We start from the raw sequence: 18,386 nt of genomic DNA, 5'->3' as shown, positions 1-18,386 counted from the left end.
ATAACTCCTTTGGTGGGTGGGAAGGAAGTGACCAAACTTACACTTTGAGCCTGATGACATGACAGTGTAATCCTAAAAATAGGGGGCTCCTCCGTTTCTCGCAAATGAAGTGTTTCCTACCCCCAACACAGAAAGAAGGGTTACGGATTTTGTGTCGACTAGAAACTGGGGGCGAGCCTTGGTGGTGACCCAGCAGGTGAAAAGGACAGACTAATGGTAGAAAAGACAAAAGAATGCCCAGGAGCCATGTGTAACCTGCTAAGCCTATTTGTGTTTAAACTGGAAACTTTTGCCCTAAAGCAAAAGCACTTTAGAAAACACACAAATAGGGGCGCCTGGGTGGCTCAGTTGGTTAAGTGGCCGGCCGATTTTGGCTCAGGTCATGAGGTCATGATCTCGCTGTTCATGAGTTCAAGCCCTGCCAGCTCTTGTGCTGACAGCTCGGAGCCTGGAGCCTGTTTTGGATTCTATGTCTCCCTCTTCTCTCTGCTCCTCCCCCACTCATGCTCGGTCTCTGTCTTTGTCTCAAAAATTAACATTAAAAAAGAAAACAAATAAAACCAAATACCCTGTGGCATTTACCAGCATTAAGGGTCTGACTCTCTTATTAATCCTGACTGTACTATGCAGGAGACAGGTGTTTTGGGTCTCAGAGCCCCTATCTGTACAGTGGGGAGGACTCACCCCTCCTACTCCTGGGACTCTGGATCCCCAGGACAAAGTTTTTTGAATTAAAGAAATGATCAAACCTAAGGAGACATGACATTAAGAGAGGGTTAGGGACAAGAACAGAGGTTCTTAAACCATCAAGAGTGGCAGTAACTTTGGCAAAGCCCATTTCCTATTGGGGGAATGGTCAGAATGCCAGACTTAGTCAGCATGAAGAAACCAACCACATCAGTCCGATGCAAATTTGCGGCACATGTAATACCAAGCATGGCTGGAAAGGGATGTGACAGGCCAGTGTGGCCAGAGCAAAAGTCTTTCCCCAGGCCCATCCCTGGATCAACACAGAATCTCCACGGTTGGAGGAAGTACTGTCTCCCCCTGCTCACCTGTGTAGAAGCTGGAAGGTTGAGTGTCTTGCTCGAAGATGCTCTTGGTCTGAGAGTCGAATCGGAGCCATAGTCCAACAGCAAGGACCGCGATCCCAGCAAGCTGCAGGATATACAGGATGTGGACATCAGTCCTGGCTGCTGGTAGGAGCACAGCCCCACAACACCAAAGGGGACACTTGCAAAGGGTTCTGGGACCACCCTTGGTGGTCCCTGCCTCTCACCGTGCACCTGGTAGTAACAGGGGTCCAGTGTGGGAATCAGTCCATTTGCTAAAAATATCAGCAAGCTGGGAACAATTACCTACTAGCAGTCCAGCCGGTAGAATGGATACTTCATGGACACTAGAATACTCTATAGCAGTGAAAAATGAGCCACTGTAGCTACGTGCAATACTATGAGTGCATCTCATGATGCCAAACAGCAGCAAGAGGCACCAAAAAAACATACAATGTGATGCCTTATAGTTAAGAACTGCTCTGCTTTTCAGAGGTACATATAAATGACCAAGATAAAGAAAAGAATTAACATAAAGTCAAGTGTGCGGCGCCCTGTAGGGGAAGGAAGGGATTTCTGATAAGGGAATAGCACTTGTGAGAGCAGGGTCTAGGGCACTGACAATATTCTAGCTCTTAACTTGGGTGGTGGTGACACGGATATTCCCTTCCTGATTATTCTTTAATCTGTTCATGTTTCAGATGTACTCTGTATATGTACCATATGATAAAAAAGAAGCAGGTTGCTCAAGGGGCACAGCCATGCACCAATGAGGGCAGCCACGATTCCTTACAAAATCACACGGCTCATTAAGTGACATAGAGCAGCATCTTCCCTAAGTGGCCGACATTTGTCCCTTCCCTTTCACCCTGGGAAACCTCACAGGCTGACCCCCTCCCATTCTAGGCTTTAGATGCCTGCTTCCTTACGAGTGATCCTTACATAAACATCAGATAAGACACTTCTGAGTAATCTCCCAATCTTCTGAAAATCCCATTTTGTAGGTGGGCAAGTTGAGATACTGGACCCTAAAGGGCAGCCCTTCCCACCAAGGGACAGAACCGAGGTGCCAAATCCCAGCCTGGCACTGTTGAACTAGAGGCCTGTGCAGGCGGCACCCCCTGCCAAGTTGTCCTTGACCCCCAGGGACAGCTGGGCTCCCCTGACTCTCGTTCGGACCAGGGCTTGCATGAGAGTGATTCCCATGGATGCCTCCTCAACAGAGGCACCCTGTGTCAGAGCCCTGCTCCTGAGAGAGCTTGGTTCTCTGCCCTGAGAGCTGGGATGGCCCACCGTGTGGCCAGGCCTCTCTTTCTTTAATTGTTTGTTCCACTTCTTTTCCCCAGGACTTGGTGGTGGGTGTAGACGTGTCGGGTGGAGGTGGAGGTGGCGACGGTGGAAAGGACGACCCAGGGCCTCAGCCTGCCATAGGGTCAAAACTGTGCCCAGGCCTCCAGTGGTGTATTTCCACAGCAAGGCTCTGGATTTCCTGGCTCAGAGCCCTATTGCCTCAGTTTTCCCATCTGTAGAACAGGAATGGCAAGATGTGGCCCTTCCTTGCTTTTTAAGTATGGCTAACAGTAAAGGAGATCATATTAGAAGTACTTCCGAAAGAGGAACCCAATGGGCTTTATGAGAAGAACTTTATCAGCACCCCGGTCACCAGCATCACACTCCTCCCCGCGGAGGAGAGTCATTCTGCATCTCCCCAGCTCTCTTAGGCTTCATGTGACAGAAGGCAACCACCAAACATCGGTAAGAAGTACATACCCCCAGGTGCCCCATGGGGGACAGTGCAGGAAAGAAAAACTCATGGTTGCCAGGCTTTCCTTCTTATTCACAGGAGACTTGCAGGTGAGTGAGGGTCTCCTGGCCTAATTCCAAGACAGCAGACATGGCTCCGTGGGGAAAAGTAGGAGTCTCCCTCCTCATTTCTAGCCTGGATGCTCTGGCACAGACTGGGTTCTCCTGACTCACGAGTGCCACTGTTGGGGCAGGGACACAGTGGGACCAGGCTGGGACCTCCCTGTACACTGAGTACAGGACAAGCACACACTAAGTGGGTCCTGACTCTGGTGGGCAGGCTCTGGCCTAGCTACCCCTGGGCTCCTGGAGAGTTAAAAGAAAGAAGGCAATATTTTCTCCTCTCCCCACAACATATGGAGGCCCAGTGAGGCTCCTGGACAATGGGAGACTGAGGCTGCTGGCTTCCCTATGGACATGACAGTGTTAACCTGAGAATGCTGTGGGCAGGGACTGAACATGCACTGGAGGTACAGACAGCACTTGCCACAAACCTTGTCCTCAGTCCTCCCTCTTGTTGACAACACCTGGGACTAAGAGAGGTCCATGTCCCTTACTGTCATTTCTGCTCTACGCTTGTGCTTATCAAAGAATTAGCCTTGGGATGCCTGGGTAGTTCAATCGGTTAAATGTCTGACTCTTGATCTCAGCTTAGGTCATGATCTCAGGGTTGTGAGTTCAAGCCCTGTGTTGGGCTTCATGCTGGGCGTGAAGCCTACTTAAAAAAGCAGAAACAGGGGTGCCTGGGTGGCTCAGGCAGTTAAGCCACCAGCTTTGGCTCAGGTCACAATCTTGCGGTTCATGAGTTCGAGCCCCACATCCGGCTCTATGCTGACAGCTCAGAGGCTGGAGCCTGCTTCTGATTCTGTGTCTCCCTCTCTCTCTGCCCCTCCCCGACTTGCATTCTGTCTGTCTGTCTCTCTCTCTCAAAAATAAACATTAATTTTTTTTTTAAAAAAACAAAAACAAGTTAGCCTCAATTATTTCTCTTTGGGTATGATTCCATGGATAACAAGAGGGTACCCACCTAAAGCCTGAAATGGTGAGGCCTCTTCCATTTTGTAATTTCAAGGAGCCTGAGCCAATCTGTAAAAGTCCAGTCATTTATCTGGTCTATACACACATGTGTCAAAAAGGACACTGTACTGGAGAATTGGAACCAGGAGAGAAAGGACTTCAGGTCTCACCCTGGCTAAGGACAAGGCCAGACAGAGTCAGGAGTCCATGTTTGGACCCCACCCAAAACCTGGCCTCACACTGCTTGGTTGTCAAAGCCACAACACTTTACTAAAAGGAGAAAGAAAAAGCAGCTGGCTCTGGAGAAATGGAAAAAGCAGTAATGATCTCAGTTTCTTACGCCTATAAACTCACCAAAAGAGACAAGGAGGAAGGTCTAAGAAATCCAGGTGGAGGAGAGGGTCAGGGGCAGAACCAGGAGCACATAGTTCACAAAAATCAGAGGAATGAGCTCTGCTGCTTTTTTGGACTGAATTACTCAGTTAATTGGCCTGAGGGGAAGATATGTAAGCCATTAGCTGCCCCATTTTCTGTAATGCTATTGGAGAAATGGCCTTATCGGCTGGGTAACCGATGGATGGTTCAGGGTTACAGGGCCACATATAATGGGTGTCACCTAATAATGGCTCATGGTTGTGCAGGCAGTATTATCTAAGGAGCTCGAGAGTTACTTTCTAGAAGAGTTCACTTTTTGGTGTGGCACTGAGGGGGGTCCCAGGCCCCCACCTGGCTCTCACCCCTAGCTATGTGGAATACTAAGAGAAAACAAATGGCAAGAACCAGGGAGAACTTTACCTGTGACAAAACTGTCACACTGAGTCACTTATGAAGGGACTCCATGAAGTAAGAAATCGGGGATCTGGGAGGCCAAGAAGTTTCTGGTTTCCTCCCAGGTTAGTTAGCTGATGTGTGGCAGGAACGTTGGCCACACAATCATCATGGTGGCCGCCTTGCTTTGTAACAGTGCAGGATCTGAGCAGGTCTGATGTAGATGTTCAGTTAGCAGATTCCTGATCACAGGCCCCCCTCCCCCACCATGTAAAGGACAGCAATCAGCCTCAGACCACCAGCTGGGTGGTGGGGATGGATGTGAAAAGTCCAGAGCCTCTACTCCTAGCCTGAGGCACTGCCCAGTCTGCCTGCTTACCTCATTCTCAAAGGAAGCCAAAGGAAAACCTTCCGGTTTGGCTGAGAAAAGGTCCTTTGCCTTCAAGCCAAAAATGGTCCCATCTATCTGACAGTGCAGGGAAAAAAAGGATAGCCTTTCCCCATTGTTTTATTGGAAATTCTTAAATTCTTCACTCATGTTCCTTTTGTTCTTAGAAGATAGCCATGAGAAAAACCTAAACTGAGGACATTCTACAAAATACTTGCTCGTCAGCACTTCTCAGAACTGCTAAGGTTATGAGAAACCAGGGAAGACAGAAACGGTCACAAATCATAGATGGAGAAGTATGACAACCATCATATGGTACCACGGATGGGACCCTGGCACAGAAAGAGGACATGACTGGTAAAACAAGTGAAATCTGAGTAAGTTTAGTTTAGTTGACAGCAACGTTATCAGTATTGGTCTCTTAGCTGTGACAAATGTGATGTGGTAATTAGAGGTGCTAACCACAGGGGAAATTCTTGGGACATAGGGGGTTCGCTATACTGTCTTTGCAAACTTTCTGCAGATCTGAAACTGTTCTAAAACTAAGAACGTATATACTTGTGTGTGCACATGTATATACATATTTATGAAGCCGGGGCTTCTCTTTCAAAGGTTCTAGGTCTCTCTATCCTAAAATTCCCAACAGAAACGAACCCTCTCTTCTTCCAGGCTCACTGCTCCTTCTGGTTGCCCTGTGCACTCACCCCTGAGCTGGCGGCTTACCCCTCTCCAGGTCCCCACAAAGTGGTCACAGTATAATGCACCCAGCCCTCCATGTGGACAGCAGCCATGTCCCTGAAAGGCTTAGGTCAGTCGCTCTGTTTTAAGATTTCAGGTGTTAGCTGTGTCTTCATGTTTTCTGATCTCTCTGCAGGACACCACGGAACCCTGATCCCACCTCCTCCTTACCTGCCCCTCAGATGGAATCACTCAGGTTCCCAAATAAGTCCCCTGCATCCTCGCCTCGGCTCATGCCAGCCCTTCCTTCTGGAATGCTGTCCTGGCCACCCGGGCCTGCTGCTTCCCCACCAAGATGTCCTCAGTCCCTGGGGGAAACGCAATCCCACCAGCTGCAGCATCATCACACACGCCCTTTTCTCGAGGGTGTTCCGGGCTAGGGTCTCACTAGAGTGCAAGTTCCTTCAGGGAAGGGCTGCTTCTCAGTCATTCTGGCAGCTCACCCACCCCATCCATACCTTGGACACAACAGTGAATAAATTCTAAATTCATGAATAAATGATCAGTCAGTCAACAAATAATCATCCGACAAATGAGAGGATTGCTGCAATGGGAGAGAGTCTCTGAAATCCACCAGAATCTGCTCTCTCTGCTCCTCTTCTCTTCAATAAGCTTCCTCTCCTTTCTGGCCTTTCCTCCAGATTCAGCTTCTCGTTTCTCACTAGAAACTGCCAAGTCAGAAATTGCCAAGAACAATAACCTGAGAAAGACCCACCACGGCATGTGATGAGTATCGCAGTGAGATTCAGGGACAAATCCATAGAAAGTCTTTTGAAAACGAGAGTTTATGAAAAGTCCATGAGTCACTGTCCTCACCCCACGAATAAGTCCAGTTTGACACTCCAATCTTTGGTGAGCACACAGGTAACCCCATCACCCGGGGCTTATGCCAATTCCAGGGGCCATGAAAACCCAGCAGGGCCCAAGCTCAGGCTCACAGAGAACCATTTTCTGGTCACCCCCTCTGCCGCCACGGAAAGCACCACTCAGGAAAAAGGCAGCCACGCGAAGCCAAGTGCTTCAACGAGTCACTCCATGAATCTCGCTAGAGGGCCAGGCCCAGGGATCCTACACTAAAACATACCTAGAGTTAAAGGAAGTGTCTTTAATTCCAAAGGAAGATTGAAAACAAATCAAAGCATAATGCCACTTAGGGGCACCTGGTTGCTCTGGACCCGGTGCCAAGTTTGCAAAACTGGTTCCAGTTAGGACCTGGGGAACTGTTTACATGCAGGCAGCCCCACTGACGGAAACATTTGAATGACGCCTGCAGAAAGATGTGACAAGAAGGGCAGCTGCGTGTGTGTGTGTGCATGTGTGTGCATGTGTGTGCATGTGCGTGTGGTGCTGTGTCCTACCCCTCTACAGGAAACAGCCCTGTTTGCCTTGGACAAATCCCACTTCAAAGAAAAATCTCATGGCAAACAAACTGGGTGGTCTTGGCTAGACCCCCCTTTCCTCCAGGTCCCCTTTTTCTTTTGTAATATGACCTGACCGGTCACACATTTTGTTAAAGGACAAAACATTCATCACGCTTTCTCTATCCAACTGCCTTAGAAAGCCCGGAAGGGGGAGGGTGGATCATTCTCCACCAGCGGTTTCTCTCTAAGGCTGACCTCAGATTTTAAGTGGTCACATCTGCACTTTTGGGGGGTTGCAGGTAGGCCGTAGTAAGAGGACAGGGGTAGGGTAAGGAGGGGTGCTGGCCTTCCTGCTTCTTGTTGTCCTTCTGGAAAAGCAATGGCCATGCGGTTACTTTGGTGAGCCGGTGGTCAGTAAGATGCCATAACATTCTTCAGTGCGGGGCAGAAAGAATGACAAAGCAAAGGAGTAGGCCCTGGTTCTGTCACCTGTCATTTGCATGCATGTGCCAACCAGACCTGGTCTACATGGGGTGGATGTCAGAATCACCTGGGGAATTCTACATGTGCATCTGTCTCAGCACCCCCCTCCTCCAGGGTGTTCTCTGGCATACCTTTGCTGAGAAGCCCCAGATTAGCAGACAGCCATGGACTCTGGGTGTAACTCTGGTCTGCCACCTAGATGCGGTTTCATACTAAGCACTTTCCTTAGCTTCTCCAACCCTTAGAGTTCTCATTTGGGCACAAGATTGCAGGACGCCTGTCCTGCCTTTAATCTAGCTTGAAGGAGAGGACAAACGATGTAACCCATGTACTACACTCTGAAGACCACAATGACCGCAATGTGGCATAGCCAGCCAGATTCCGTAGGGAAAATAAGGATGGTAATAAGAATAATAAACCTTGAGAAAGACACAACACGACAGGGGGGCAATTCATGGCAGTCGGTGGCTATCAGTTGTGTCCCTCTACAATTGGAGAGGGTGGTTGGGCAGGAGGGAACAGGGCAATCTAGGACACAGGGGTTCTGGTTTCTGTGGGTCTGTGCGAGTTGCGGTGCGGTGGAGGATGATGGATAAATTTACCTCCTCCACACCCACACTGGCCACCCGCAGACAGGAATGGCCAAAGGAAAGTGGGGAAGAAAGGTTAAAGGGGACAGTCAGCTCTGTCCCGGGATCACAGGCTGCTTCCCTGGGCGAATTAAAAAAGCAGATCAGAGAGGGAGGGGATTTTATCTCTTTACTTTCCTCCTTCAGTAAGATACACATCAACCCTTGTTATTTACTTATTTTTTTTTTTAAAGGACTAAGCATGGGAGACCTGTAGGCATAGTTCCCCATGGCACCTGGGAAGTCGGTAACAGACTGAATACCAAGGATGTGAGTTTCTCCTACCAGCCTTTTCTGGGCCCCTGAATACCAGTCACGCTTTAAGACAGCCTCAGAAGCAGAGATAAGGGCCTCTATGTTCACACAGGCCTCAACATTTAAAAACAAGTCAGGCCACCCAGACCTGTGGGCTCGAGCCTCACCCATCTCCATGGCAACCCTGGCTCACCGCTGACTGCCAAGCCTCGGATGGGCTGATTCACCCGTCAGGAGGCTGGGCCCGGCGCTGGCAGCATGCACAAACAGGAGTCCAGTCCTCACCACCTCTTCTGATCCTCTCCTGGCACCCTCCGCTCCCACCTCCAAATGAAGGCTGAAGCTGTCATCTTTGGAAGGGCAAAGACGCCTGGCAGGAGCAGAGGCCGGAGTCCTCCTGTACCCAGTCCTACCACGCAGGAAAACAATGACAAAAACCAAACTCCACTCTCCTGAGTGGAGAAAAAACTACCATGACTTGCCTTCAATTAAGGATCACAAGTAAAATGTTACTTCCTGGCAGAATTTAAAGATAGCAACAAGGCACCTGTTATTAACTTTAGTTTTATTAGAGAGGAGTTGAAAAGCTGCAGAGGTGACAGTCCTGGAGAATAAATCCCTCTGTGAGTATGATCGTCCTGGGGGGTCATCTCATCCCTCTGGACAACTTCTGCTCTGAGGCTTTGACCAAGCCACTGATCTGGGGGCAGTGCTCAGATTGACAGAAGCTGGGCCACTGGGAAACTTATCTCTAGGCCAGCGGGTCACCACGTGTGGTCCCCAGACCAGCAGCAGCAGCACCTGGGAATTTGTTAGACATGAAAATCACTGCCCCCATCCATCCTAGACTTACTGAATTATAAATGGGTGCGGTGGGGCCCAGCAATCCCCCCAGATGATTCTGATGCTTGCTCAAGTTTGAGAACCACTGTTCTGGACCTTTATGTAAACACCAAACAATCGGATGACATGGAGAAGCTTTCCTCTGGGCACAGAGACTAGCTTCCTTTTTCTTTCTTTCTTTTAATTAAAAAAATTTTTTTTAACATTTATTTATTTTGTTAAATAGAGACAGAGCGGCAAGCGGGGGAGGCGCAGAGAGAGAGGGAGATACAGAATCTGAAGCCTGGAGGCTCCAGGCTCCGAGCTGTCAGCACAGAGCCCGACACGGGGCTTGAACTCATGAACCTTGAGATCATGACCTGAGCCGAAATCAGACACTTAACCAACTGAGCCACCCAGGCGCCCCCATGAGCCACCCAGGCACGCCCAGAGACTAGCTTCTAAATGCCAGTGCTGAAGGTCAGGAAGCCATGGAGTGGGGCGGGGGGTAGGAGCTTCCTCTGGGCTCAGCCCTTACGTGGAACAGTGTTTCGCCATTCCACTTTACACTGTAATCTGGAGAGTATGGGCTCAACTCTTCCATCTAGTGCTGTAGAGCCATGCGACTGGGCCTCAGGAACACCTTGTACTGCTGCATGGTGATAGTCAAAGGGAGGACACAGGTCAGGTAAGTGGGAGGGAAGCTAGAGGTAAGAAAGAGATAATGGCTGGACAACTCTATCTTGAACCCACTGAGCCTAGGCACTCATAGTAAATGGTTCAAGTTAGAACCTGCATTTGGCTTCCAAATAAGTATTCATCACACAAGCTAAGCCCTGTGAACTCTCCTCTCCAAGAAGCCAAAATGACTCCCACAGCCTCCGCAGCAGGGCGGTCTTGGTAAAAAATTCCTCCTCCTCCTGATTTCTGCAGCCTGAGTTCTCCCTAGGCTGGACAGCCATTAGGTACGAGTGGATTCTTTTCCTCAACTAATTATAAATTCTAGGGGGCAAAATTTTATTTCTTTTTGTAAAGAATATATGCAGAGGCTGATGGTCAACGATGTCATAGGTTAGTGTTGAGTTGACTTCTAGCAGGCTTTTCTGTCCATGAACAACTCCTCCAGAGGCTACAGAAGGGAAAATCAATAATACAATAATAGGAATAGTTACTCTCTATGGGCATCCATGCACGTCTCCCATTATAGGAGGTGACTGACATACATCATCTCATTTAATCCTCTCATCACCTTTAGAGATAAAACAGGTTCCAAGAGGTTAAGTAACAACTCACTCGAGAGGACACGGCAGCAAGAGGCAACATTCACACTGAACCAGATCCACACAGACAACTCAAAGCTGCCTCTTCCTGACACCGTGCTCTCTCCCTGGCCAGCTGGTGAATGGGAAGACTAGGAACCCCTAGGAACTTTTCTCGGGGAATGAGAAGGTCATCTGGACATGCTGAATTTAGCAAAATGCTCTGACCTAAACCTTAATTTGTCTGCTGTGGTGAAGTGATTCAGACTCAGGGTGCCAACCCCAGCCTAGGGGAAAGCCAAGAGGGAAGGAGCTCACTGACCACTAACTTCTCCTTGGGTTTGTTCTCTCTCTCTCCTTTCCCTTCCCCTCTGTTGAGGCTGGGAGAGATGGTGGTTTCAATCCACCATCACCGGGTGCCAGGGAAAACACACCCTTTGGGGCCAGCTCTGCCTTCTTTCCCCTTGCTGTGGGGTCCACATAGAAGCAATGGTGACTTTGGCTCTGCCCCACTCTGAGACCTGGCTTCAAGGTGTCAAGAAAGTTCTAGATAAGAGGAATCTACCTCTTCCTGGGAAGCACAAGAAGTGAACAGGAGAGGTGTCGAGGCTATCCTTCCTGGTTTGGAGGAAGGGCAGATTTCTTCCTCTTATGGCTATTGTTGAATTCCCAGTTCGACTCCACAAGGGGAGGGGGGCCCTCTGCCAAATGGCCCTGATGCTGGGGCCACTCCCAGCTATGTGCAAAACTGGTCCCTCTCCTCACCCACCTTTCCCATACTGGGAAAATCTCTAAAATGGGCATTTTGTGGACAGGTGGAAAGACAAGTCCTCTAATTCACCTTCTAAAAGGGAAAAAACCTAGGGGTAAAGGTTCAGACTTGAACAATCCTGCGTGATGTGGCTTTACAGAACTGAGGTGAGAAGACATGGATGAATGTGAATCTTTAGGACAGCTTCAATCTCTGAAACATTCCGAGAGGCAGTAGTAATAGTAACTATAGCAGTAGCTGCCGGAACTAACACCCGAGTTCTTGCTTGGAGCCAGGCACTGCGATAAGCTTTTTACATTAAATATGCCACCATTTCTAACAACCCTAAGACTTTGGGGATATTACCTTCATTACTCAAACAAGGAAAGTGTGGCTTAAGGAGAGTCACTGATTTCCCCCAGGAATCTGCATTTCTGACAAGTCAACTCCTCCCACACCCAACAATCGCTATGTCATAAAGGGCCCTGCTACCATGTGCTGTTCTTTTACACCACACCAGGGCACATCAGAAAGTCAACAACAAGCCCTACCGTCCCTGAGAAGCCAGGTCCTTGGGGAGGCACGCTTCTGCCTCTTGTGACCATTTTACAGCCCTAAATACTGAGGAAATTATGGCACCTACCCCATATAATTCAATATTTTAAAAAATCAGTATTATAAAATAAATATAAAGAAGGTCAGAAAAGTTCATATTTTCTCCATGATTCCTTGGGCTTACCTGCATTGCCGACATCCTAAGCACCTGTTTGGCCTGCTCGCTGAGCTTGCAGGGGTTCACTTTCTGGGGATTCCAGTGCACTTGGAGGGGGGGGGTCTCTTGGGTGGAAGGGTGAAAGTGGTTCAATAGCTATAGCCTATGGGTGCCATCAGTTTGCTAAGAGTGGCTCTTTTGGGCCAGTGTGTGTTCCAGTGTGACTTCAGGCTAATGGGAACATGCCCTATAGGAGTGACAATGGGATTTCCCAGGGAGACGAGGAATGTGAGGGAGCTAGATTTCTACAGTAAGGTCCCCTTATGAATCTAAGAGGACTGGTAGGACTGCCTTATACACTTAGAGGTAGTTCTGATCATCCCAGTTTGAGATGAGGAAACAGGCTCAGAGAGGTAGTTACTTCCCCAAAGTCACACAGAGCAGGTATGGAGCAACTCAGCCATCAACTCTCTCCCTCTGTCACATGCACAGCACATGCCATGTAGAGGTTAATTACTCTACTGCCTGTCTCATCCCTGGTCGAAGGGAGCTAGCGTGGTCCCCTCTCTGGGGTGTGGCAGAAGGTGAAGGGCCTTGTAAGCTTTTTCTCAGCACACCTTAATGGTAATTAGGCAGTGACCTGCTCGGAACAAGCTCAAGAGTTGAGAAATCCTCCCTTCCAAGGACATCACCATCAGTTAAAAACCAGAGCTCTTATTCTGCCCAAGAGACGAGAAAAATTTCAGCTGATATGATGGGTTAGTAGTAAGGGGATGAAGGATAGAGAGGGAGGGCCTCTGCCCAAGATAACCTCTTTCTAAACAAGAAACCTCATTTCAAGTTTCCACTGCCTGCTTGCCAGACATGCAGCATACATCAGCCAGCCCATAAATCTGCTTTCTGCTGAAAGCAGGCATTCTGATCTTAACCAAAATCATCTGATGTGGGGGATTGTTTGGGGGATGTTTTGCTTTAAATTCCAGAATACCACACATTTGTTTTCCATTGTGTATGCCTCACTAAGACACTTGGCGATTACACACACACACACACACACACACACACACACACTCTCTCTCTCTCTCTCTCTCTCTCTCTCTCTCTCTCTCTCTCTCTCTCTCTCTTATTTTAGCCATGTGGACCAGTTAGCTTTCATTCCATCTGTGGGAACAGTTGCCACTTGCTTGCATGGCCCTGAATGGTGGTGGGAGATGCCCCTTTTTTTATACCTTTGAAACAATGCCATGTGGCATGTGGATTAGCAGTGTTGGCAAAAGGCATGCCCAGCACCGCTCAGTTAAATGGCCCTCCTTCCCCAACATGGTGCATTCTGAGCACAGGGCCAGGAAACGAGCAAGAGCCAAGGTCCCCAACTGTTGTGTCTGACCTATCATCTATCCTATCCCTTTGCCATGATTCCTGCCTACATTTTAGGTCTCTTAATTATAGCTCCCATTTGCATAACATGGGTTTCAACTCATACACAAGTCCAACTATACGCAGATTTTTTTGATAAATACAGTACAGTCTTGTGAATGTATCTTCTCTTCCTTAGGATCTTCTTAATAACATTTTCATTTCTCTTGATTATCTTATTGTAAGAACACAGTATATATAATACATATAACATACAGAGCATGTGCTAATTGACTTATCGGTAAGGCTTCTGGTCAACAGGAGGCTATTAGTAGTTAAGTTCTGGGGAAGTCAAAAGTTATAAAGAGACTTTTGACTGCATGGGGGTTGGTGCCCCTAACCCCCGCATTGTTCAGGGGTCAACTGTATGTCACTGGACAGCTAGCACGACAACACAGCACTTCACCTGTAGTATTTCATTTTCACAGTAGACCCACCAAGTAGCTACTATTTACTTTCATTTTTTAGATGAGAAAACTTGGGCACAGAAGCAGCTTGTCTGAGATCACATAGCAAATAAGTGGCTGGATTAGAACTTGAACCGTGGACAGTCTGACTACAAAGCCCATATTCTCAATCATTTTGCTAAACTGTCTTTTAGATCAGTTTCATTGATTTCAGAGCCAGAATTTTTCACTTTTGTGCTGTCTCCCTCCTAGCCACATCTGATCCCATTTCAAAAGGGTACCTTCTATCCTTAAAGGTCCCAAGAGAGCCCACCAAAGGGCTTTACCTTCTCAGGACAGACAAACACCTGCAACAGCCACCTGGCCGCAGGTGCCCCGTGAACCTGGCCTCTCTCCGAGGCCAGCTGCCTGATGGACAGTCTAGAGAGAGAATGCACTTCCTCCTGCTGGCCTCTGGCCCAAGAGTGGCGTCCACACCCTTGCTGCACTGGCCAGAAAATCTGTGTGGACACAAGCACTGCTCTGGGAAACAGATTCCCTGCAGTAACTTGGCATGTTTTCTTCTTATCCCAACTTCGCTACTGTCACAAACCTGGCAAGTGCAGACACTGTTAGATCTGCCCAGTGGCCACCGTCCTTGCATCCCCTATAGGAATGGCACCAAGGTGAGGCCCAGTACCTCTGCCCTTTCCCCACAGCACCATCCTGCCAGCAAAGGGCACGAGAGGGCATGACCACAGGCCTGTGTTGCAGCCCCAGCTATGGGGTCCTGAGAGGCACCAGCCACATGAGGATAATGCCAGCTTCCCACACTGATGGTCCCTCCCCAGCACCGGATGAGAATCTAATTCCTATCTGAAATAAGCTTTCTGGGTCTCTTAAGGATTATGTGTCTTAGGGACTCAGAGCTATAATATAGGGGGGGCAAGGGAAAGTAGGGGATGTGGAGATGTTCCCAGGCTTGCAGAAAGGAGGCTTTAGAAAGCCTGAGCATAATAGTAACAGATTTAAATGCGCAGCCCCCTACTGCAAGAAGCAACGTGAAACATTCATACTGCGTGGGGGAGAACGGGAGACCGTCTTAGTGGGAAGGGTTTCTTGTGTCTGGACTGTGCATTCTGCTCCAGGAGCAGAGCTGCTGTGGGGGGTGAGGAGGCCTGCCACCCACCGGAGGGGGACACCGATGTGAGCTGTGTGTACAATCACTCACCTAGGCGGGAAGAGGTGATTTTGATTTGAACATATAAATAGCTATGTCTGAGTCCATTTGGGCTGCTATGACCAAATACCATCGACGGGGTGTCTTAACAAGAAATTATTGCTCACAGTTCTGGAGGCTGGGAACTCTGAGATCAAGGTACCAACAGACTTGGGGTCTGGTGAGGAGTTGCTTCCTGGTTCACAGAGGGCTGTCTTCTTGCTATAATCTCACATGGTAGAAGGAAGGAGGATGCTCTCTGGGGCCTCTTCTAAGAGCACCAATCCTATTCATGAGAGTGAGTCAATCACCCTGAAAGCCCCTACCTCCAAATACCATCATGCTGGATTTTAGAACTTAACATATACATTTCGGGGGGGGGGGGGGAACACCTTCCAGTCTATAGCAAACTATCTTTTAAAAACACCAAACTTCTGTTGACTTGCAAAGCAATGCGTTCACAATTAAGTAGGGGTTTGCTGATCTTTTCATTTAAAGTTTTAATAAATCAATTTTATCATTTATCATGCTATTGATTTGATCAATGTAGGTTTAAAGATAAAACCGGAGTGTTATATAGAAATTTGTTTTGAATTCAGTGAAACTGTCTGATTTACTTGATTGTATTTTTGAAGCCCTGGTCAAGGATTTGCTGCTACGATCCATGTGTTGTGCTGTTTTTACACTTGGACACTGACATGTAGCTCATGCTGGGAACAGAAGCAAGGGACTGTGTTCTGAGCGCAGGAGGCGAGGGCTTGGTAGAAGTCACGGGCCATTGGCCGGCCCGGCCTGAGAGGTGTTCAGTGGAACCTGGAATCTACGTTGAACATAATAGAAACAGGATTAAGCTTTGGAGGGTTTCTTTTGTAACAGCACCAGCAAGAGTCACTGTTTCAGCTCCCCTGCACAATGCCTGCCAAGAGGATTGAACAAGCAGGATCTTTAAAACCCAGATTTCTGATTTTTCTCCAAGTCAATAGTCCCCAAACCTCTCTACCCAGGGATCTTTGCTACAATCAAATGAATCCAGTCCCCTCTCCAAGTCAGAGGGCTTCACCCTCCTCTGCTATTCAGCCAGACTGAGTATCATCTCCTCAGGAGTCCAAATCCCCAAATGATCCCCCAGAGATACCCTTCCCTTTCCAAAGTCCTCAAGGGCAAGGCCAGGGAAGGTTGGCTGATTTTAGTCTCCATTGGGTGGGAAGGAGGAGGGGGGAAAGACAGAACTCAGTTCTTCCTAAACAAATACAAATCACCCAAGCTATGGGAAACCTAACCCAAGAAGCAAAACTTGGCTAGAAGCTCATAAAGTTGGATTCTTCATGTGGACTAGAAATACAGAACACTCATTAAATTAATCGAGAGTCAAAGCCACTCCCTGGGCAATGATTAAGCTGAGAGTCAGAGCAAGTATGGGTGGGGAGGCTAGCTCTCCAGTCTACACTGTTGTTGATCATCAGGGAACTTAGCCTTTCTCAAATCACCCCCAATTCCCCCACATAGTCCTTGGGCAACCCACTACTCATGGCTGAAACAAGGGATTCAGAATAGAGAAGAGGTTGCTTGGAAAATAAGAGAGAAAAACTAAAATGAGGTGTTCATAACCTAAGGTCCATTGGCCTCCAGAAAAAAAAGCAAAAACAGAAACAAAACAAAACAAAACAAAACAACAACAAAAAGGCCTAACATTTTTCTGGAGGCCGGTCCTACTGATTTTGTGGGATTCCCTAAAAATCTGGTTAAGGTCCATGAATCTAGGACGATAGCACACAGTACTTACAAACTATCCAGAACCAAGTACTTTTTTGGGGTGGTGGTTGGGGGTCGGGGGAGTTGGAATTACGGGTGGATGTAATTGTTATAAAATTATCTCATCTGGAGGCAGGATGCTGCTTTCCACAGCTGGATGCCATCACTTGATGGAAAATGAAAATGTCCCTGGACCAGCACGACTTTTTCCACAGAATGAAACAGGCAAGTGATCTGCAGTCAGACTTCAAAAACATAAATTTAAAAAATGTATTATTGAGATCAGCTCTTCTGGTCTCCTGAATTCCCCGTAGTTGAGAGCACGGGGCCAACAGGCTCTTCCCCAGGTTTTCAGAACCCTAAAACAATGAAGTCATCACCCTCCAGTATGGAAGAGATGGAAAGGTGGTTTCTGCAGGGCTTTGGTTGAAAAGACCTGTGGAAGGAAGTCCCACTGACCCCCACCTGGGGAGGGGGGATCACAAAAAATAAACACGCAGCTCCTCAAACTTCACTGTCTTCTCCCCAGCTGGACACAGTTCTATTGAGAACATCCAGCTACCAAGGAGACAACAGGTTACAGGAGCCACGATAACCCATGACCTGCGGTCCCTTATCCTTGCAGCCGGGCGCACCCAGGAAAGAACTGTTAAGGCTGTGTTCTTTAGAAGAAAAGGTGCTTTGGCAAGTTCAAGGTGTATTATTAAGTTGCAGACTGTGTGACCAAAAGCCACACCTCCTTATAAAATTGAATCGAACCGGAAAACAAACACGGGACACACAGCTCTACGTCTAACAGGGAAGATTCACATGTAATACCAAAGGGTGTGAGAGCACTGACTTGTGAGGTTTGAAACCACAGATGCCTCCTTTGGCAGAGTTAAGTGCTCTGGCAGAGATGGCCCTCTGTGGGGCTGCTTATCAAAGTGGATCCAAATTCAGGTCTTAACCAGCAACCTCTTCCTTGGAGTACAAAAGAGTAAGGTCTGGAACGGTGCCATGGGGCACTTTGAAAGTGAAGGGAGAGAGAGAGACAGACAAAGAGAGAGAGTGAGCATGTGTGTGCGTGTCTGTGTGTGTGTGTGTGTGTGTGTGTGTGTGTGTGTATGTGTGTAGTGTGTGTAGAGGAATCCCCTTCCCCCCAAATCAGGAGTCAGATCTTTGTTGTTGACAACCAATGCAGGGAAAAGTGCGGGGAAAGCCATCAAGATTCTGGGCAGGGGACAAAGGGAGAAGTCCTATTTTCCTTAGCAGATGCAGACACCTGGCCTCAACTCACCTCTCCCCAAACCTGCCAACCTCAGTAGAAACACAGCCAGCTTTCCCAGAGCTCTGGCTGTCTGCGTGCCACAGTTGGGGAGCCATTTTAGGGAATAGTCCTAGCTGCTTGCTCGGCCCCACGTTGAAGGTCAACAGCTTCTGGGGGAATTGGCAAGTTGGGTGGGAAGGGCTTCTGCCACCGCCACCCCCTAGGTCCATACCCCTCCCTGACCCAGAAGCCTGATGTCTTAGGGTTCCTGTGCTGTGTAGTTTATTTTCAGAAGTGGGGCGCCACCCCATAATCAAACGTGTAGC

General features: G+C 48.3%; 1 protein-coding gene and 1 long non-coding RNA gene across 2 annotated transcripts in view; one reads left to right on the top strand and one right to left on the bottom strand.

Annotated features, from left to right (window-relative positions):
* Positions 1–18,386, bottom strand: part of CD9 (CD9 molecule) — a 33,850-nt gene that overhangs the window by 11,539 nt on the left and 3,925 nt on the right. Inside the window, exon 2 of the mRNA XM_007089644.3 lies at positions 1,056–1,158. Coding sequence (XP_007089706.1) covers positions 1,056–1,158 — 103 coding nt within the window. The remainder of the gene's footprint in view (positions 1–1,055; positions 1,159–18,386) is intronic.
* On the top strand, positions 1,111–6,920 carry LOC122240283. Its single transcript, XR_006219761.1, has 3 exons — positions 1,111–1,199; positions 5,196–5,405; positions 5,903–6,920. It is a non-coding gene; the product is annotated as an uncharacterized LOC122240283 (long non-coding RNA).

This window comes from Panthera tigris, chromosome B4 (genome assembly GCF_018350195.1).
Source record: "Panthera tigris isolate Pti1 chromosome B4, P.tigris_Pti1_mat1.1, whole genome shotgun sequence".
Lineage (NCBI taxonomy): Eukaryota > Metazoa > Chordata > Mammalia > Carnivora > Felidae > Panthera > Panthera tigris.
Note: the sequence above shows the minus strand (reverse complement) of the source record. Positions and strands in the feature narration are given on the sequence as shown.